At 48.7% G+C, this 22,500-nt stretch overlaps 1 protein-coding gene across 10 annotated transcripts in view; it reads left to right on the top strand.

The window, feature by feature from the left end:
• The window catches only part of Plc21C (Phospholipase C at 21C), a 298,940-nt gene that overhangs the window by 196,735 nt on the left and 79,705 nt on the right, over positions 1-22,500 (top strand). For all 10 annotated transcript variants that reach the window (XM_069301328.1, XM_069301327.1, XM_069301326.1 and 7 more), the window contains 2 exons: positions 106-234; positions 20,186-20,319. In XM_069301328.1, the coding sequence (XP_069157429.1) occupies positions 106-234; positions 20,186-20,319 (263 nt within the window). The remainder of the gene's footprint in view (positions 1-105; positions 235-20,185; positions 20,320-22,500) is intronic.

Genomic DNA, 22,500 nt, shown 5'->3' with positions numbered 1-22,500 from the left:
ATATATATATATATTTATACTGGAGTTAAAATTTGAGGACAGTGTGTAGGAATAGCATGTAGAGTGATGTGTTTTTGACAGTGCTGTGATCCCCTCTCTCCACAGGACCCCAAGCTGAACAAGTCGGGCTCCACCGACCTCATGGAACAGAAGAGTTTCACCGTCGTTCATGGACCAAACTTCGTCGACGTCTCCTACTGCAATTTCATCGCCCAGAAGCCGGAGATCGCTAAGGTACGTCAGTGGTCAAGCTTTACGTTGTTCCTTTCCCCTCACCTGCCCCGTGTTTCTAGGCAGCGGAGGGGTTTCCAGGCGGTGAAAGGCCTTTCCAGGTGGTTAAATTATATTTCCAGGCAATGAAAGGTCTTTCCAGTTGGTAAAAGATGTATCCAGTTAGTGAAAGATGTGACACCCAAGGTGTAACTAGATGGCGAAAGATGTGCTACCTAGGTTAGGATAATACACACAGTAACGTACATGTGACAACGGATTGATACATGCACGAGAGAGAGAGAGAGAGAGAGAGAGAGAGAGAGAGAGAGAGAGAGAGAGAGAGAGAGAGAGAGAGGCTGTACGCAGCTGGGTAGCATTTTGCACTTTTAAAAATGCTTTTGGGGGGATTCCTGGAAATACCCGGGGTAGAAGTGGGTACAACCTTACAGAAGTACATCACAATAAGGTAACCATAGGGGGAGGAAATGATGGTAGCAGTGAGGATAGTTATGTCTTAATTCCCTCCGGTTAACACCAGGGGGGCTTAGCGTATTAGTGGGTTTGTTTAATATACAATTTGTGTGTAATTACTAATTAGCCACCATGATGGGGTCTTATGCATATTAATAATTTATCGGTATTATTAGTACACAGAGAAGGCCCAGTAATGTGACATAGCAATGATTAAGTCCACAGAAGCCGTGGTGAGAATTGGGCCATGTTGCGGCCTGGTGGTCGAGAGAGTGTGTCTGGGAACACCCAGGGTTCGAACCCTCGCCACGGCTCCTGTGGATTTTAATATTAACATTGTTAAGAGAACAATGAAAATAGTTTAAAATTGTCAAAATTGTTTTAAATGTTGCAAATTACCTGGACACAGCTGAGGACGTGATGCAGTTCAAGGCTTGGACTTTTCTGTTCATTTACAGTAAGGTAAATAGGATTATCCTATTTTATAGGATTATCCTATTTTATAGGATTATCCTATTTTATAGGATTAGACATGAACTGCTGCTTGCTGTAAGTGCCCACTGTATTAGAGTACAGAATTGAGCTGTAGGAAGAACAGGTCCAGAGACCAAGACCACAGGAAGGAAAGGAAATCCACTGTATTAGAGTACATAATTGAGCTGTAGGAAGAACAGGTCCAGAGACCAAGACCACAGGAAGGAAAGGAAATTAAGGAGAAAGAGTCAAGACAATATGGCTAAACAGATGGTTGTATGGCTATGCACAATCGACTTGAGAATGGTCCAGGATGGACCGAAACGTCGTCGTCCCTTCATTTTCTAGTGTGTGGTTTGGTCAACATACTTCAGCCACGTAACTCATCGCCTGCATGTGGCTATACAGCACATGGAAGGGAGACGAGGACAGGTGCTGGAATAGCAGGTTGAATGAAGGAATAATGCCCAACCGCTTTGACCATCAGGCATCACACAATGACCTGAAAGACACGACGAAACTTGAACATTGCAAGAAGACAATAACGGAAAAAAACAAGAAGACTCGGAAAGAGAACAGATAAAAGAGTAACGAAGTAGAATAGAACTAAATCAAGCCAGAAATTAGTTCACCAAATGTCAGGTGGTGACAAGCGATGAAGCAGGAAGATGACCTCAGCCAAAAGGGACTCAAGCCAACATAAGAACAAAGGTAACTGCAGAAGGCAGTTACCTTTGGACCATACGAGGCAGCTCCTATCTATAACCACCCAACGATCAGCAAGAACTACTGCTACAGACATACAGGGTAATTGAATGACATCTTGAATGAATGAATGACAGATGAATGACATCTGAGTTGCAAAGGAGACTTGATTAAAGCACTCCAAAGGGTACCTGATTAATTAGGCTGTGATTGATACTTCAGACTGCATGCAGCTGCGTCAAACAGCCTGATTGACCAGTCTCTCAACCAGTTAGGCCAGGTCAGAGACTGAACCGTGGGGTCATTGATCCTCGATACTGTTTCAGGATAATTTCAAGGGACCAAAGTACTTGACTGAGACAACCAACACCACACATCCGAAAATGAAAACCCGGCGACGTTTCGGTCCATCTGAACCACCATTAAGTGGTGACCGTGGCTCAGGACGGATCGAAACGTCGTCAGTTCCTCGATTCCAGATGTGTGGGCTAGTTGCCAACTGTTCAGCCCCGTTATTGTGACCCATACCTTACCTTGAGGTTACCTTGAGATGCTTCCGGGGCTTAGCGTCCCCGCGGCCCGGTCGTCGACCAGGCCTCCTGGTTGCCCATTGTCTGCATATCGACACCTTCTCAAAGACAGCGACAAGGAGACGAACTGGACAGATTATTCCAGGACTTTCATCTCGAGCAGCAATGGAAGGCCGACACCAGTGATAATAGTTTGGTGAAACGTGAGACGACGATTTTGAACAGGGAATACCTGATCAACCAGGCTGTGATTCACACGTCAGGCTGCGATCAGCCGCATCCAACAGCCTGGTTAACCAGCCGAACAACTAGCATCTGATCGGAGACCCGGGCCGCGGGGCTGTTGATCCCCGGAGAGACTACATAGGTAGAAGTGAAGAAACCAGGTAGACAAGAAGTTTCCAAGTGAGAGACCGCGAGCCGGGGCCCTAGAGTTGGAGCTGGGAGTCCGAGGACGCAGGTAGGGGAGCGCTACAAGGTGACAACACACATTACCCCTCAACACACCACCAGTCTCACGTAAAATAATACATTTTTTAATTAAGGTTTTTAACAAATTACAACAAATTAAGGGAAATGTAATTGGGCTTTTGGGTGTAAAGACTGTGAACTCACCTATTTGTACTACCCTATTTTCTGCCCGATGGGATCGAGTTTCAGCTCTTGGACCCCATCTTATCCTCGCAGCTGCCTACTTATTTAGCATTTATATTTTTCAAATTGTTAACGGAAATTGTTAACGGAGAGGGGGGGGTGGAATTGTTAATGGGGGGGGTTCTATTGTCATCCCCATTTATCTATTACGCTTAAAGTATTTTGTTTATCTCTGCGATTTACACCAATCACTTGGACTGGTCGCCACAGCTCGGCATCGCCTCTTGCAGGGCCGATGTTCGATCCCCCGATGTTCAGACGTGTTGGGCACCGTTGTTTCTCCTCGTCCTCATATCCCAGCTCCTTGTCCTCATATCCCAGCTCCTTGTCCTCATATCCTAGCTCCTTGTCCTCATATCCCAGCTCCTTGTCCTCATATCCCAGCTCCTTGTCCTCATACCCCAGCTCCTTGTCCTCATACCCCAGCACCTTGCCCTCATATCCCAGCTCCTTGTCCTCATATCCCAGCTCCTTGTCCTCATACCCCAGCTCCTTATCCTCATACCCCAGCTCCTTGTCCTCATACCCCCAGCTCCTTGTCCTCATACCCCAGCTCCTTGTCCTCATACCCCCAGCTCCTTGTCCTCATATCCCCCAGCTCCCTCTCCTTATATTCCTCTGAAGTACTTTACAATCATATTCTCATTCTAACTTGGAGGTCCCTGGTGTCTGGGGTCTAGGGGGGTCCCTAGTATCTGGGGGGCCCCCCCCCCCAGGTCCCCAGAGTGAGGGGATCCGCGCCCCCCAGGGGTCCCCAAGGCACCCTCTCCCCCTATAACTTGGCTAGTGGTCGTCCTCCCAAGTTATAATGACTATAATCAAGGGACAAGCAGCCTTGGGGCTCGATGCTGGAGCCGGAACCGGTTCCCTGAGCCCCCCTGTGGGTGTTGTTTGTTTGTTGTGTTTGTTGTGTTTGTGAATGTTGATTTGTTTGGCTTTTCTTGTAGCTGTGTTTGTGAGGCTCTCGTGTGCAGTGGTGAAGAACTCCAAGGTTCTTCAGTGTTATGTATGGGAAGCAGGAGCTTATACACTGTTGTGTATAGCGGCAGGAGGTTATACACCGTGTATGGGAGCACATACGCAAGGCTCATTATTATGGACGACCTCGTAGCGCTTCAGAGGTCGTAAATTGTTTAGTAATATGGCGACTAAACGCCCGTGATCAAGATGATCAAGATAAGAGGTGCGGTACCTCGTAAGGGGGGGCCTCGTAAGTGCTTGGTGAATGTATCATATCGCAAGGTTTACTCTCTCGCCACTACACACACACACCGCACACAATCACTAACTACACATCACGCACACACACACACACACACACACACACACACACACACACACACACACACACTCACACTCACACACTGCACTCATTTTTAAACTCTGTTACCTGTACCAAACTTCCCCCCCCCCTCCTTAGCTGGGAAAAGGTCGGTAGTTGGCCTAGAACGCGGATGGTGAACCTATGGCATGCGTGCTAAGGGTGGCATGCAAGCAAATTTACTTGGCACGTGACATGCCCTGCCGCCCCCTTGATTCTTTAAACCCAACCCACAATAACTGCCGGACATGGTTGTGACGTCACAGTACACATTCTCAGCTCGTTAGCAGACCAAGTGTACACATTGTGAATGGACACTGGATGTGTAGTGGTGATTACAGTACATATGTAGTTTAGCGGCTCCACGAATGTTTATTATCTTGCTGTAAATATATATATTTATCTATCTATCTATCTATATATATATATATATATATATATATATATATATATATATATATATATATATATATATATATATATATATATATAAACCCGCCAATACAAGCAGGGCAGGTGGTGTTATAGGGCAGGTGGTGTTGTAGGGCAGGTGGTGTTGTAGGGCAGGTGGTGTTGTAGGGCAGGTGGTGTTGTAGGACAGGTGGTGTAGTAGGGCAGGTGGTGTTGTAGGACAGGTGGTGTAGTAGGGCAGGTGGTGTTGTAGGGCAGGTGGTGGTGTAGGACAGGTGGTGTAGTAAGGCAGGTGGTGTTGTAGGGCAGGTGGTGGTGTAGGGCAGGTGGTGGTGTAGGGCAGGTGGTGGTGTAGGGCAGGTGGTGTTGTAGGGCAGGTGGTGGTGTAGGGCAGGTGGTGTTGTAGGACAGGTGGTGTTGTAGGGCAGGTGGTGGTGTAGGGCAGGTGGTGTAGTAGGGCAGGTGGTGTTGTAGGGCAGGTGGTGTTGTAGGGCAGGTGGTGGTGTAGGGCAGGTGGTGGTGTAGGGCAGGTGGTGGTGTAGGGCAGGTGGTGTTGTAGGGCAGGTGGTGGTGTAGGGCAGGTGGTGTTGTAGGACAGGTGGTGTTGTAGGGCAGGTGGTGTAGTAGGGCAGGTGGTGTTGTAGGGCAGGTGGTGTTGTAGGACAGGTGGTGTAGTAGGGCAGGTGGTGTTGTAGGGCAGGTGGTGGTGTTGTAGGGCAGGTGGTGTTGTAGGGCAGGTGGTGTTGTAGGGCAGGTGGTGTTGTAGGACAGGTGGTGGTGTTGTAGGGCAGGTGGTGTTGTAGGGCAGGTGGTGTTGTAGGGCAGGTGGTGTTGTAGGGCAGGTGGTGTTGTAGGGCAGGTGGTGTTGTAGGACAGGTGGTGTTGTAGGACAGGTGGTGTTGTAGGACAGGTGGTGTTGTAGGGCAGGTGGTGTTGTAGGGCAGGTGGTGTTGTAGGGCAGGTGGTGGTGTTGTAGGGCAGGTGGTGGTGTTGTAGGGCAGGTGGTGTAGTAGGGCAGGTGGTGTTGTAGGACAGGTGGTGGTGTTGTAGGGCAGGTGGTGTTGTAGGGCAGGTGGTGTTGTAGGGCAGCTGGTGTTGTAGGGCAGGTGGTGTAGTAGGGCAGGTGGTGTTGTAGGGCAGGTGGTGTAGTAGGGCAGGTGGTGTTGTAGGGCAGGTGGTGTTGTAGGGCAGGTGGTGTTGTAGGGCAGCTGGTGTTACATCACAGCTCTCAAAACCCGCCAATACAAGCCTGGTATACAATATATCATCGTCGAAGCGCAGCGAGAACTTTCAAGAGCAAAATAACTTTATTTTCCTTTCTTTTATAGTTTTAAATTTTATAATATGAACCCAAGCAATAAATTCCCATGGGCATACCAGATTTTTATTTATTTATTTAAGAAGTTTATTGCCAATTTTGATAGACGAACTCAAAAAGGCTCACTATCCCTCGCTTAGACGGACCTTACACCTGATGCGTCTGTTCACCTTGCAGTAAAAAAAAAGTACCTGAGAGTTAGGGAACTGTTGTGGGCTGCATCCTGTGGGGGTGGGGGGTGGGGGGGGGTCTGTTGTACTCGACTACGGGAGTTAATAATTAGGAACAAATAAAATTTCACAAATATTTTAATGTTTTTGGATAACTTTCTGTGTCCAGTACAATGTTCCAGTCATTATACTATTCTTTGTCCCACTCATTGTACCATTCTTTGTCCCACTCATCATACCATTCTTTGTCTCACTCATTATACCATTCTTTGTCCCACTCATTATACCATTCTCTGTCCCACTCATTATACCATTCTTTGTCCCACTCATCATACCATTCTCTGTCTCACTCATCATACCATTCTTTGTCTCACTCATTATACCATTCTTTGTCCCACTCATTATACCATTCTTTGTCCCACTCATTATACCATTCTTTGACCCACTCATTATACCATTCTTTGTCCCACTCATCATACCATTCTCTGTCCCACTCATCATACCATTCTTTGTCCCACTCATCATACCATTCATTGTGTAATATCCAACTCATTATATTGTATAATGTCCAACTTAAGACATTGTAGGTGGTAATGTCTCAGTGGTACAGTGTTGCAGGTGGGTATTAAAATAACATATTAAATAGGGTTAAAAAGTATACTAAAATAGGGTAAAAAGCACACTAAAATAGGATTAACACCCTCTAAAATTGGGAGGTTAAAAATATATATTAAAATTGGGTAAGAATCACACACTTAAATAGGCCCAAAAAAAAACATCGAAATAGGGGCAAGAAGCTTGCTAAAATAGGGCAATAAATGCACACTAAAATACGGGAAGAAACACTAAAATAGAATAAGGAACACACACAAAATAGGGGAAAAAACTTACTAAAACATAGCAAAAACTGACACCAAATAAAATAGGGACAAGAAGCATGCTAAAATAGGAGGAGAAAGGAGACTAAAATGGGCCAAGAATCACACATTAAAATAGTGGGCAGAAACACGTGCTGAAATAGGGGGGGGGGGGTATGAAACACGTCAAATAGTGGGGGGGGTATGAAACACGTCAAATAGGGGGGGTATGAAACACGTCAAATAGGGGGGGGGTATGAAACACGTCAAATAGGGGGGGGTATGAAACACGTCAAATAGGGGGGGGGAATGAAACACGTCAAATAGGGGGGGGGAATGAAACACGTCAAATAGGGGGGGGGAATGAAACACGTCAAATAGAGGGGGGGGGTATGAAACACGTCAAATAGGGGGGGTATGAAACACGTCAAATAGGGGGGGGGTATGAAACACGTCAAATAGGGGGGGGAATGAAACACGTCAAATAGGGGGGTATGAAACACGTCAAATAGGGGGGGGTATGAAACACGTCAAATAGCGGGGGTATGAAACACGTCAAATAGGGGGGGGGTATGAAACACGTCAAATAGGGGGGGTATGAAACACGTCAAATAGGGGGGGGTATGAAACACGTCAAATAGGGGGGGGGGGAAATAGTAGTATGTTAAACTGTCGTTAAATACATTCTAATGGGATAATAGAGTAGGTCGGCGGGAGTCAGTTTAATATTTACATGTGGCTGAATCAGCAGATGTGAGGTCAGGTGTGTGGGGGGAGTCGGAGATTAATGCTGTAGGTGTGTGTTGTGGCACGTGTGTGTGTGTGTGTGTGTGTGTGTGTGTGTGTGTGTGTGTGTGTGTGTGTGTGTGTGTGTGTGTGTGTACGAGGAGCAGAGAGAATGCTGTAGGTGTAAACTGCTGTAGGAGAAGCTGGAGGTGTGTGTGAAGCAAGTGTAAACCACTGGAGGTGTGTGTGAAGCAAGTGTAAACCGCTGGAGGTGTGTGTGAAGCAAGTGTAAACCACTGGAGGTGTGTGTGAAGCAAGTGTAAACCACTGGAGGTGTGTGTGAAGCAAGTGTAAACCACTGGAGGTGTGTGTGAAGCAAGTGTAAACCGCTGGAGGTGTGTGTGAAGCAAGTGTAAACCACTGGAGGTGTGTGTGAAGCAAGTGTAAACCACTGGAGGTGTGTGTGAAGCAAGTGTAAACCACTGGAGGTGTGTGTGAAGCAAGTGTAAACCGCTGGAGGTGTGGATCAAGTGTAAACCGCTGGAGGTGTGTGGAGCAAGTGTAAACCGCTGTAGGTGTAGAGCAAGTGTAAACCGCTGGAGGTGTGTGAAGCAAGTGTAAACCGCTGTAGGTGTGTGTGAAGCAAGTGTAAACCGCTGGAGGTGTGTGTGAAGCAAGTGTAAACCGCTGGAGGTGTGTGAAGCAAGTGTAAACCGCTGGAGGTGTGAAGCAAGTGTAAACCGCTGGAGGTGTGTGAAGCAAGTGTAAACCGCTGGAGGTGTGTGAAGCAAGTGTAAACCGCTGGAGGTGTGTGAAGCAAGTGTAAACCGCTGGAGGTGTGTGAAGCAAGTGTAAACCGCTGGAGGTGTGAAGCAAGTGTAAACCGCTGGAGGTGTGAAGCAAGTGTAAACCGCCGGAGGTGTGAAGCAAGTGTAAACCGCTGGAGGTGTGAAGCAAGTGTAAACCGCTGGAGGTGTGAAGCAAGTGTAAACCGCTGGAGGTGTGAAGCAAGTGTAAACCGCTGGAGGTGTGAAGCAAGTGTAAACCGCTGGAGGTGTGAAGCAAGTGTAAACCGCTGGAGGTGTGAAGCAAGTGTAAACCGCTGGAGGTGTGAAGCAAGTGTAAACCGCTGGAGGTGTGAAGCAAGTGTAAACCGCTGGAGGTGTGAAGCAAGTGTAAACCGCCGGAGGTGTGAAGCAAGTGTAAACCGCCGGAGGTGTGAAGCAAGTGTAAACCGCTGGAGGTGTGAAGCAAGTGTAAACCGCTGGAGGTGTGAAGCAAGTGTAAACCGCCGGAGGAGAGGTTGGAGGTGTACCCAAATTTACTATTGATCTGAACGCGTCACCAGCCACGGTATGACGTCAAGGCCTCCCGGGATGGTGGTGGCCCCTGTGGTGGTGGTGGTGGTGGTGATGGTGATGGTGATGGTGTAGCTGGTGGTGGTGATGGTGTAGCTGGTGGTGGTGTGGGTGGTGGTGGTGGTGGTGTGGGTGGTGGTGGTGGCCCCTGTGGGGGTGGTGGTGGTGATGGTGATGGTGATGGTGTAGCTAGTGATGGTGATGGTGATGGTGTAGATGGTGATGGTGATGGTGTAGCTGGTGGTGGTGTGGGTGGTGGTGGTGGTGGTGGTGTGGGTGGTGGTGGTGATGGTGATGGTGATGGTGTAGCTAGTGATGGTGATGGTGATGGTGTAGCTGGTGGTGGTGTGGGTGGTGGTGGTGGTGGTGGTGTGGGTGGTGGTGGTGATGGTGATGGTGATGGTGTAGCTAGTGATGGTGATGGTGATGGTGTAGATGGTGATGGTGATGGTGATGGTGTAGCTGGTGGTGGTGTGGGTGGTGGTGGCCCCTGTGGTGGTGGTGGTGGTGGTGGTGATGGTGATGGTGATGGTGTAGCTAGTGATGGTGATGGTGATGGTGTAGCTGGTGGTGGTGTGGGTGGTGTTGACCAGAACCCACCCACAGGCGCCCCTTGGCGGCCCCTCACCACATTAGGACCTTTCAAGGGATCTTCAACTGGTTGATAAACGTAAACAAATCCACGATTAAGGAAAGATGTAAAAGTTTCGTAAATGGATGTGTAAATATGTGATGATTCCCGGTGCTGAGAGCTCACAATCACCACCACATTCTCACCATTCACTGGAGGCACTCAACATTCATCACCATAACTCTACCATACTAATTATTAATCAGCTGTTCACACGCCCGCTTACGAAACCTGTGCATCTTTCCTAAATAATTGCGGGCTGTGTTTACATCTATTAAACAGTTTACGAGCTTGGAAATGCTACGAGGTGGTTCGTAACACTAAAATGGCCTCGTTTCTAGAGCTACTTAGCAGCGTTTCCGAATTTGTAATCTTGGAAAAAAATAAAAACTAGGTGAGCAAGGACATCAGGGTGAAAGAAACTCTGCCCATTTGTTTCCGCCTCCGCTGGGGATCGAACTCGGAATCTTAGGACACTGCTCAAGTAGCAGCACTTGACTAGGCTTCCTGGGCCTAGATTCACGAAGCAGTTACGCAAACACTTACGAACCTGTACATCTTTTCTCAATCTTTGGCGGCTTTGTTTACAATTATTAAACAGTTAATGAGCTCCGAAGCACCAGGAGGCTGTTTATAACAATAACAACAGTTGACTGGCAAGTTTTCATACATGTAAACTGTTTAATAAATGTAACCAAAGCCATCAAAGATTGAGGAAAGATGTACACGTTCGTAAGTACTTGCGTAACTGCTTCGTGAATCTGTACTCCCCTGGCTACTGGTGTGATCCACCAGGCTGTTAGAGGCAGCTGCTCACACTCTGACGTAGGAATCACTTGTCTGCTTAATCAGTTATGACTTGGAGGTGTTCCATCAAGTTCCCTCTGAACACTCGGCAATAGGAAAGTACATATATAATAGGTAGATAAATATATAATTTGTATATAGATATATATACCTAAGATAGATATATAATTATTTAAGTAAATATATATATATAATTTCTGCCCGAAACGCTGCGCGTACTAGTGGCTTTACAAGGTTGTAAATACTATGCTATGTATCCTCACATACCCAATGTACCGTCTCGTATATATATAAATAAATAGGTAGATTGAAGAAGTAGAACATAGGCTAAAGACCGAAGAAACTGCAAATAAAACAAATCCTTACAAGAGATCCAAAATACCTTTTTTTTTTCACCTACACAAATTCAAAAAACTCAAAATCCTCCCCAAGTATTGATCCTATATATACAAGAGGAGGTTTATACACAGGATGATTAAGAAATGGGGGTGACATGCTTGATGGAATAGTTAGCAATTACCGAATAAGCCAACTAGCACCCCCCTCCCCCCCTGTCCAACTACTTGGGCTGGATGGTAGAGCGACGGTCTCGCTTCTTGCAGGTCGGCGTTCAATCCCCGACCGTCCAAGTGGTTGGGTACCATTCCTTTCCCCCGTCCCATCCCAAATCCTTATCCTGACCCCTTCCCAGTGCTATATAGTTGTAATGGCTTGGTGCTTTCCCCCCTGATAGTTCCCTTCCCCCCTCCCCCCCCCCCCCTTGTACCTCTCATTGCTAGGCTGCTGGAGTAGTCCCAGCACTTAGTGCTAGTATATATATACACCTAGAAAGGGGCTCCTAGCACTTGATGCTAGGAGACAATACACCTAGGAGGGAGTCCCAGCAGTTGATGCTAGGACACAATACACCTAGGAGGGAGTCCCAGCAGTTGATGCTAGGACACAATACACCTAGGAGGGAGTCCCAGCAGTTGATGCTAGGACACAATACACCTAGGAAGAGCCCCAGCAGTTGATGCTAGGACACAATACACCTAGGAAGAACCCCAGCAGTTGATGCTAGAACACAATACACCTAGGAAGAGTCCCAAACACTTGATGCTAGGACACAATACACCTAGGAAGAACCCCAGCAGTTGATGCTAGAACACAATACACCTAGGAAGAGTCCCAAACACTTGATGCTAGGACACAATACACCCAGGAAGAGCCCCAGCAGTTGATGCTAGGACACAATACACCCAGGAAGAACCCCAAACACTTGATCCTAGGACACAATACACCTAGATAGAACCCCAGCAGTTGACGCTAGGACACAATACACCCAGGAAGAACCCCAAACACTTGATGCTAGAACACAATACACCTAGATAGAACCCCAGCAGTTGACGCTAGGACACAACACACCTAGGAGGGACTCCCAGCACTTGACGCTAGGACACAATACACCTAGGAGGAACTCCCAGCAGTTGATACAAGGACACAATACACCTAGATAGAACCCCAGCAGTTGACGCTAGGACACAACACACCTAGGAGGGACTCCCAGCAGTTGATACAAGGACACAATACACCTAGATAGAACCCCAGCAGTTGACGCTAGGACACAATACTCCTAGGAGGAACTCCCAGCAGTTGATACAAGGCCACAATACCCCTGAAAAAGGCTCCCAGCACCGCTGGCATGATTCACCACCTTGAAGGAAGAGGCAGGCATGCACAGCCGTACCCTCTCTCAGCCTATCAAAAATAAACATCTTCCAAATTCCGTTACCGGCGTCTACAGTGACTCTCTTTTTTGCAAACTTTATGACAGGTCCTTTATGGAATGCGTGCGTGAAGGTGGGGGGACGCTCCCTCCTGGGGGCGGCGGAGACGATTGGGCAATATCGCTCGAGGTAAAGAGTTGGTACGAATGGTTTGTTTTATTTTTTGAGGTCGAGAAGTTAAAATGAGGAAAAAAACGGAGTGTCAGGATCCGGTGAAGAGTAGTGGTGTCATAGGCACTATCAGAGAACACTGTGTGAACATTAGAGAACACTGTATGAACGTTAGAGAACACTGTATGAACGTTAGAGAACACTGTATGAACGTTAGAGAACACTGTGTGAACATTAGAGAACACTGTATGAACGTTAGAGAACACTGTATGAACGTTAGAGAACACTGTATGAACGTTAGAGAACACTGTATGAACATTAGAGAACACTGTATGAACGTTAGAGAACACTGTATGAATATTAGAAACACTGTATGAACATTAGAGAACACTGTGTAAATATTAGAGAACACTGTAAGAACATTAGAGAACACTGTGTAAATATTAGAGAACACTGTATGAACATTAGAGAACACTGTATGAACATTAGAGAACACTGTGTAAATATTAGAGAACACTGTATGAATATTAGAGAACACTGTATGAATATTAGAGAACACTGTATGAATATTAGAGAACACTGTAAGAACATCAGAGAACACTGTATGAACATCATAGAACACTGTATGAACATCAGAGAACACTGCATGAACATCAGAGAACACTGCATGAACATCAGAGAACACTGCATGAACATCAGAGAACACTGCATGAACATCAGAGAACACTGCATGAACATCAGAGAACACTGCATGAACATCAGAGAACACTGCATGAACATCAGAGAACACTGCATGAACATCAGAGAACACTGTATGAACACCAGAGAACACTGTATGAACACCAGAGAACACTGTATGAACACCAGAGAACACTGTATGAACATCAGAGAACACTGCATGAACATCAGAGAACACTGTATGAACACCAGAGAACACTGCATGAACATCAGAGAACACTGTATGAACACCAGAGAACACTGTATGAACACCAGAGAACACTGTATGAACATCAGAGAACACTGCATGAACATCAGAGAACACTGCATGAACATCAGAGAACACTGTATGAACACCAGAGAACACTGTATGAACACCAGAGAACACTGTATGAACATCAGAGAACACTGTATGAACACCAGAGAACGTCGTCAAGAAACGGTTGGACAATTTCCTGCAAGAAGTGCCAAACTGACCCTAATTGTAATTATATATAAGATCCAGCTGGCCGCTCCAAGCAACAGACAGCCTGTTGGACCAAGTTATCACGGGCCAAGCCTCGGACTGGGCCTGCGTAGTAACACTCCTGGAACCCACACCAAGTACACTCCTGATGGGGTATTTGATTCCAGACGATGGGAGGGAACCCCACTTTGGGAGGAGTGGGTGGGCAGGTCCCACTTTGGGAGGAAGGGGGGGGGTGTGGGGGGGTGGCTGGGAAGATGGTGGGGGTGTGTGGGGGGGTGGTGGCGAAGACTTACGTTCCTTGAATGGCAATGAATTTATAAGCTCTTAATTTGTGAGGGGATATTGATGCTCATTTTGGTAATGTATGGTAAGTGGTTGATATGTTGGCTCTCTCTCTCTCTCTCTCTCTCTCTCTCTCTCTCTCTCTCTCTCTCTCTCTCTCTCTCTCTCTCTCTCCCTCTCCCTCTCTCTCTCTCTCTCTCTCTCTCTCTCTCTCTCTCTCTCTCTCTCTCTCTCTCTCTCTCTCTCTCTCCTTCTCTCTCCCTCTCCCTCTCTCTCTCTCTCTCTCTCTCTCTCTCTCTCTCTCTCTCTCTCTCTCTCTCTCCCTCTCCCTCTCCCTCTCCCTCTCTCTCTCTCTCTCTCTCTCTCTCTCTCTCTCTCTCTCTCTCTCTCTCTCTCTCTGAGTGGGGAGGAGGGAAACACAGAAACTTGTGTGTGTGGGGGGAGGTGGAAACACAGGTGTGTTTGTGTGGAGGGGAGCACCACAGGTGTGTGTGGGGGGGTAGGAGGGGTGTTGGCAAGACAGGTGTCCGAGGAAGCAGATGCTGGCTAGGTCAGGGGGTCATAGCCAGATGTAATATTCAGAGGCTTAGCTGGGGCCGGCTGGGGAATCTAGGTGATGAGTCTGGCTCTGTGAGGGAGGTGTGTAGCTCTGTTGGCAAGTGGGTGTGGCTCTGTAGGTGAAGGGTGTGGCTCTGTAGGTGAAGGGTGTGGCTCTGTAGGTGAAGGGTGTGGCTCTGTAGGTGAAGGGTGTGGCTCTGTAGGTGAAGGGTGTAGCTCTGTAGGTGAAGAGTGTGGCTCTGTAGGTGAAGGGTGTGGCTCTGTAGGTGAAGGGTGTGGCTCTATTGTCATATTAGGTGAAATTATCTTAGATAAACACCTCCAAAGAAGGCCTGATCAACCAGGCAGCGATTCAAACGCCAGACTGCGAGCAACCGCATCATCTAACAGCCTGGCTGACCACACCACCAACCAGCAGGCCTGGTCAGGGACCGGGCCAGACACCATTATTCTCCGGAACCAACAGGTGAACAGAGGCATAAGGTGTAAGAATCCCCCGAGGCCATTAACTATCCCCAGGATGCAATCCGGAAGAGATGGCCGGTTACCAGGGGCATTATGTAGCCAAATGCGAGCGCCTAGCAAAGGAAAAGGGGGAAGAGAGAGAGGGAGAGAGAGGGAGGGAGGGTAGAGGAATGTGGGGTAGTGGAGGCAGGGTGGAACAGAGAAGGTGGAAATAAAACACTATGATGAAGGAGATAGATGGTAAGCCCGCCGGACTTCAAGTGGAAAGATCAAGACGTTACAGAGCGAGCCACTCCTCCCCCCCCAGCACACACACACACACACACACACACACACACACACACACAGAGGCGGGACCAAAGAGCCAGAGCTCAACCCCCGCAAGCACAACTAGGTGAGTACACACACACACACACACACACACACACACACACACACACACACACACACACACACACACACACACACAGAGGCGGGACCAAAGAGTCAGAGCTCAACCCCCGCAAGCACAACTAGGTGAGTACACACACACACACACACACACACACACACACACACACACACACACACACACACACACACCTGCCTCTAGGGCCAGCAGTGGACCTCAAAACAAAGACATACAGGAAAGCTACACAAGCCTGGAAACAAAAGGGGAAGTAGAGAAGACAAATAATAACTGAGAAAAGAGCCATCAAGACCAGAGGAGAAGAGTGTCTGGAGGAAAACGGAAGTTACTGGAAAACAAAAATCGTCTGGAAAATGGGAAGGGTTTTCCTGGAAGTGGAAGACCCCCCTCCCCCCCCCCCCATATAGGGCAAGACATAAAAGTCACTCTGGAAGATGTCTTGAACTGAGGGCTCGCCTGGAACACAGTGGTAACCTGGAACCTAATGATGACCTGGAATCCAGTGATGGTCTGGAACCTTTGGATGGCCTGGAGCCTGGGGGAGGGGGGGTGGCCCGGAACCTAGAATAATGACCTGGAAGCCAGGAATGAAAGCAGGATAGAAGCGGGTGGAGAGGTGAGGCTGGAGATGAGGAACTCAAGTGAGCAGGGAGAATAATTAGAGAGCGAGGGAGAGAGAGAGAGAGAGAGAGAGAGAGAGAGAGAGAGAGAGAGAGAGAGAGAGAGAGAGAGAGAGAGAGAGAGAGAGTCAAGCTGTTGTGCGCATGCGCCGCTGAGGATTACCGGCTCCGGTAAATACTACCCCACTCCCTCACTGGTGAATAATGCACGCCAGGTGAGGCTGCCTCCAGCCAGGTGAGGCTGCCTCCAGCCAGGTGAGGCTGCCTCCAGCCAGATGAGGCTGCCTCCAGCCAGGTGAGGCTGCCTCCAGCCAGGTGAGGCTGCCTCCAGCCAGGTGAGGCTGCCTGCAGCCAGGTGAGGCTGCCTCCAGCCAGGTGAGGCACGAGAGGAGGTACGAAGCCAGGATATGAAGGGAGGAGAGGACATATAAAGAAATGTAGATAATGATCCATCTCTAAATACGTGTATGTGTACACACACACACACACGTATGGTTACAGGGCTAACCAGCCACGTATGGTTACAGGGCTAACCAGCCACGTATGGTTACAGGGCTAACCAGCCACGTATGGTTACAGGACTAACCAGCCACGTATGGTTACAGGGCTAACCAGCCACGTATGGTTACAGGGCTAACCAGCCACGTATGGTTACAGGACTAACCAGCCACGTATGGTTACAGGGCTAACCAGCCACGTATGGTTACAGGGCTAACCAGCCACGTATGGTTACAGGACTAACCAGCCACGTATGGTTACAGGACTAACCAGCCACGTATGGTTACAGGGCTAACCAGCCACGTATGGTTACAGGGCTAACCAGCCACGTATGGTTACAGGGCTAACCAGCCACGTATGGTTACAGGGCTAACCAGCCACGTATGGTTACAGGGCTAACCAGCCACGTATGGTTACAGGACTAACCAGCCACGTATGGTTACAGGACTAACCAGCCACGTATGGTTACAGGGCTAACCAGCCACGTATGGTTACAGGGCTAACCAGCCACGTATGGTTACAGGGCTGACCAGCCACGTATGGTTACAGGACTAACCAGCCACGTATGGTTACAGGACTAACCAGCCACGTATGGTTACAGGGCTAACCAGCCACGTATGGTTACAGGGCTAACCAGCCACGTATGGTTACAGGGCTAACCAGCCACGTATGGTTACAGGACTAACCAGCCACGTATGGTTACAGGACTAACCAGCCACGTATGGTTACAGGGCTAACCAGCCACGTATGGTTACAGGACTAACCAGCCACGTATGGTTACAGGGCTAACCAGCCACGTATGGTTACAGGGCTAACCAGCCACGTATGGTTACAGGGCTAACCATCAATTCATCAACAAGTTGATTGTTGATGACTATTAAATAATAGAAAAAAAAAATAAGTGTTTATCTTTTTTTGCTAAATGATTTTAAATCATCTTGATAGCTCATCTCTCGTAATCACCTAAGTGTATTTCCGAGCGATGAGCCACGGCTCTTGGGTTCCGCCTCTCAGTTTTTTTTTATTTTAATTGACTGGTGTCTAGGTTGTGAAGGCTGTTGGGCTATGTCATATCAAAAGGTCAACCCGTCGTCGACTCAAGTCCATTACATCCAGCGGTCGACCCCACAGACGCATTCATAAATTTTAACATGCTGTTCATTCAAAACGGGAATTTTTGCAAGTATAAATTAATATTATAATATATTAACATATTGTGTATATATAGGCATAGGATAGGTTAGGTTAGGTGTTTAGGTGCTGTTGGCGATTATTTGTATTTGTAGTACGTGGGTGAAGCATTTATAGCGTTGTGGTTCGAACAAAATTCGTCAGTGAAGCACTTGTTCCGGATATGTTCGAACGTCAGCAGTTGTGAGTCGTGTGTAACCCGCTTTTCATTCATAAACAGGGGGTTTGGCGGGTGCATGGAATCACTTTTGGGTCTTTGTTTGGAGGACGGGCTGGATCACTCACAACTGATGTTCGAACTTTTCTCGAACACTGCTTTGTTCTGTTCCTGTGCTCGAATTGCACTTCTCTAAATGCTTAAACAAATACTCGCCAGCTGAAACTGAACAGCTAACCTAACCAAGACCAAACTATGCACCAAAATTCATATGTGAGAAAATACAGATTTCGAACACACAGTACGTTAAAATTGACGAATAATACGTTAAAATTGACGAATAGTACGCAAAAATTTACGAATAATACGTTAAAATTGACGAATAACGCATCATTGGGGCCGGCTGCTGGCTGTGTACAAGCCTGGCCCCACGACGGGTTAAAAAGGATTGTGAAACAGAGCGAAGCACTGTTCGATAAAAGTTCGAACGCCATCTGTTGTGAATGGTGTGTTTTAAGTGTTTTTGAATCATAAACAAGGGGATGGGGGGTTTAGGAGGTCCTTTTAACGAGCAATTAGCGTTTGTGACCACACCATGAGGACCACACCATGAGGACCACATCATGAGGACCACACCATGAGGACCACACCATGGTTAAGGGTGTGGATAGAGGCGCCGTGACCACATAAGACATGAGAGCTATATTAAGGTATTGATCTCAAGACGGTAACCTTTCATTTGGGCTGTGGTTAACTTCCTTGTGTGGGTCCCTGGTGGTGGTGGTGGTGTGGTGTAATGGGGATGGTGAGGGTGGGGGTGATGGTGTAGTGGGGGTGGTGTGGTGGTGGTGGTGGTGGTGGTGTGGTGGTGACAGTGACGATTCTGTGGTAGTTAGGATGGTGTTGAAGGTGCTTGTGATGATGGTGGTGATTGTGCTTGTACTCATAGTGCTTGTAATGGTAGTGATAGTGGCTGTGGTGATTGTGATTGTCCTGGTGGTGATAGTGGTGGTTATGATAGTGATATATTAGTACTGAAGCCATTCAAAGGACAGTGAAAATACTGAGGAGGTTTATCATGGTGAGGGGCGAGTGGGGGGAGGGGGATGCCAGGGGTGGGGGTATGGGGGAGAGGGGGTGGGGGAGTGTGGTGGTGGAGGGGGTGTGTGAGTGGGGAGGGCGTGTCATGGTGGGGCAACATGCAGCTTGCATGCATGATGGAACACCTTCCTCACTCCTCCTCACCTGCCCCCCCCCCTCACAGCCTGCCTCATCCTCCTGCCTGTGAGTGCCGAGGATTGATGGTGAGGCTGCCCCAGTACCACCTTCACCCCCCCCACCAGTGCCACTATCACCCCTCCCCCCTCTTGAGCGCCAACGTGTGAATGGTGCCATCCATGTAAAGGCAGGAAGGGGGGGGGAGCTTGACTATAGGGGTGTCTGGGGCAGAGAGGGGAGACACCATTACTATGGGAGTAGAAGAACCCGTGAAACCCACTACAGGTATACTCCAGGTATAACAGCCCATGCTGCTGTAATGACAGTACTCATAATAACTATCTGGGTCGTAAGTACCAATATGTAGTAGATACACCGCCAGTAAACCACTTTTCTGTACTATGAATTTTTATAGAGGAAAAAAAATAAGTTAACATCCATTCATAAATATCCCTAGGCCTAGTATAGTACATATATGTACTGCATTAGGCCTATGCTAGCGTGTATTAGGCTGGCTATGGTAGGCTGGGCGCTGTAGTTACTCTTTCCCAATTGTTTAGTAGGCCTTATGTGGGTCTAGTCGGTAATACAAAATTGGAGCCTTTTCCAGGGAGCCAACAGCCCAATTACTGTGCATTTGAGCAAACTGTTGACACAAGTGCTGGCATTTTAGTACGCTGGAAATGTGACGATGCGGCTCGACCTTAACTGGTTTTTTGGAAGGGGGGGGGGGGGCGCTGGGCCATGCTTGTTGCTGGGCCAATAGGAGAGCTGCCTCATATGGGCCAATAGGAGAGCAGCCTCGTACGGGGCCAATAGGAGAGCAGCCTCGTATGGGCCAATTGGAGAGCAGTCTCGTTTGGACCAATAAGAGAGCAGCCTCGTACGGGCCAATTGGAGAGCAGCCTCGTATGGGCCAATAGGAGAGCAGCCTCGTTTTGACTAATAGGAGAGCAGCCTCGTACGGGGCCAATAGGAGAGCAGCCTCGTATGGGCCAATAGGAGAGCAGCTTCGTACGGGGCAACAGGCCAACTGCTTTTAATAATCTAATGTGTGATTGTTGTGTGTTTCCAGCTATGGGCGGACGAGATCCTCAAGATGGCCTACAATCTCATCTCCATCAACGCCTCGCCCATGACCTTCCTCCACAAGGCCTACAAGAGGCTCTGCCTCACCGCCGACCGCTCTAACAAAGTCGCCGTTAAAAAGTGAGTTTTCTCTTACACATCATTTACCCCGTTTTCTACGTTATTGCCCCATTTTCTTATCCCCCTCTTCTCTCTTCGTCCAATCACTTGAGGTGGACGGTATAGACTATAGAGCGACGGTCTGGCTTCATGCAGGCCGGCGTTCAATCCCCCGACCGTCCACAAGTGGTTGGGGCATCATTCACTTCCCCCTTCGTCCCAATCCCAATCCTTATCCCTTCCCGACCTATGTTGGTCCTGTACCCCAGACCAGTCCCCCTACAAATTTGGGCGAGGCTAGCTACACGTGTCGGAGGAGCGCGGTCAGGGGGGGGGGGTAAATGACCAGCCGCGTGAGTGACCTTGCGTTATTACTCGTTATTGACAGGTGTGGGAGCTGGTCTGGGTGACAGGTGTGGGTGCTGGTCTGGGTGACAGGTGTGGGTGCTGGCCTGGGTGACAGGTGTGGGTGCTGGCCTGGGTGACAGGTGTGGGTGCTGGCCTGGGTGACAGGTGTGGGTGCTGGCCTGGGTGACAGGTGTGGGTGCTGGCCTGGGTGACAGGTGTGGGTGCTAGCCTGGGTGACAGGTGTGGGAGCTGGCCTGGGTGACAGGTGTGGGTGCTGGCCTGGGTGACAGGTGTGGGAGCTGGTCTGGGTGACAGGTGTGGGTGCTGGCCTGGGTGACAGGTGTGGGTGCTGGCCTGGGTGACAGGTGTGGGAGCTGGTCTGGGTGACAGGTGTGGGTGCTGGCCTGGGTGACAGGTGTGGGAGCTGGCCTGGGTGACAGGTGTGGGTGCTGGCCTGGGTGACAGGTGTGGGAGCTGGCCTGGGTGACAGGTGTGGGAGCTGGCCTGGGTGACAGGTGGGGGAGCTGGCCTGGGTGACAGGTGTGGGAGCACGGGGCGAGGCGTGTGGTAAGGTAATAGTGTGAGGAAACACCTGTTTAGTTAATTAAACATTCAGTCCAAAACTGTTGTTAGTTTCGTAATTTAATTACGCGTTGGACGAGTGTGTCCCCCTCCCCCCCTCCACCCCCCACCCACCGGTTGTGGTGGGGGGAGGGGGACCCTCACCCACAAACAAGGGGCCCCCCATCACCCACAAACAAGGGCCCCCCTCCCCCTCAATAGCCTCGATTCACTAGAGGAAAACCCCGTCCCACAGTACATAATTCCCAGATGAAATACTGACCAGATATCCTTCCCCATAATTGAAAAATTGAGTATGTATGTGTATAGTTGTGTATATGCATATGTATATGGGGTATATGTGTGTGTATGTATGTATGTGTATGTGTGTATATGTATATGTGCATGTATGAACAACTCAATAAGTAATAATAATAAAATAAAGAGTCTTAAACAGAACAACATGTGTGGAATCATCGGAGTGTGTATATATGAATGCTACACAGTATTCATCTATGGACATCCATATATGGTGAAACACATGTGAAGAACTTCTCACACACTCACAGCTCCCTGACAAGAGGGAGCCAGCTTAGCTTAGCTGCCAACACCCACACATCGTGTCAGCAAGGCGGACAGCCCGCCTGCTTTCATGCCTCCCACTGTATTTCCCACTTCTATACTTCCCTTCACCTATGCCTCTCCTTCCCCTTTTCTCCCCCCCCCCTCCCCAAAAAAAGGCCTCCCCTCACCCCACAGGCTAGGGGGCAGCAGCTCCCCAACCACCGGCTGCGAGTCCCTAGGCGCTGGGCCTCACGCAACCTGATTAGCCGAGGGCTAATCGCCGGCGACCAATAGGATAGTGTTACGTGTCACCCGCCGATTGGTCGAGACAGGCACGGGGCGAAGATATGAAGCTTTCTGGAAAGCTCAGAGAGCCGCCATGTTGCCATATGCAAAGAATTAGTGAAACAACTAATTATCCACAAAAGGGAGCAGGCGGGGAGGACTATGTTGCACCGTATGAATCCAGACGTTCCACAAGGAACAAAAGTGTAAATGGAACAATGCAATTCGAACACACAGGAGGAGGAGGAAGATGTTGTGTCACTTTGTCAAGCTCACATGCCCACTGGTTATTACACATTCCTCTTTGCAAAGACCTCTTTGTCCCTTTTAGTTTCAGCCCGGACAGTAAACTAACCCTCCCCCCACCCGCCCCAGGGGCAGCGACCCCCCCCCCTCCCTCCAACGAGTGCTCACATGAGCGAAATGTGAGCCCTAAAAATGGGC

The sequence above is a fragment of the Procambarus clarkii genome, chromosome 45 (assembly GCF_040958095.1).
Source record: "Procambarus clarkii isolate CNS0578487 chromosome 45, FALCON_Pclarkii_2.0, whole genome shotgun sequence".
In the NCBI taxonomy this organism is placed as follows: Eukaryota; Metazoa; Arthropoda; class Malacostraca; order Decapoda; family Cambaridae; genus Procambarus; species Procambarus clarkii.
The sequence above is the reverse complement of the archived record's forward strand: the minus strand, read 5'-3'. Positions and strand labels throughout refer to the sequence as shown.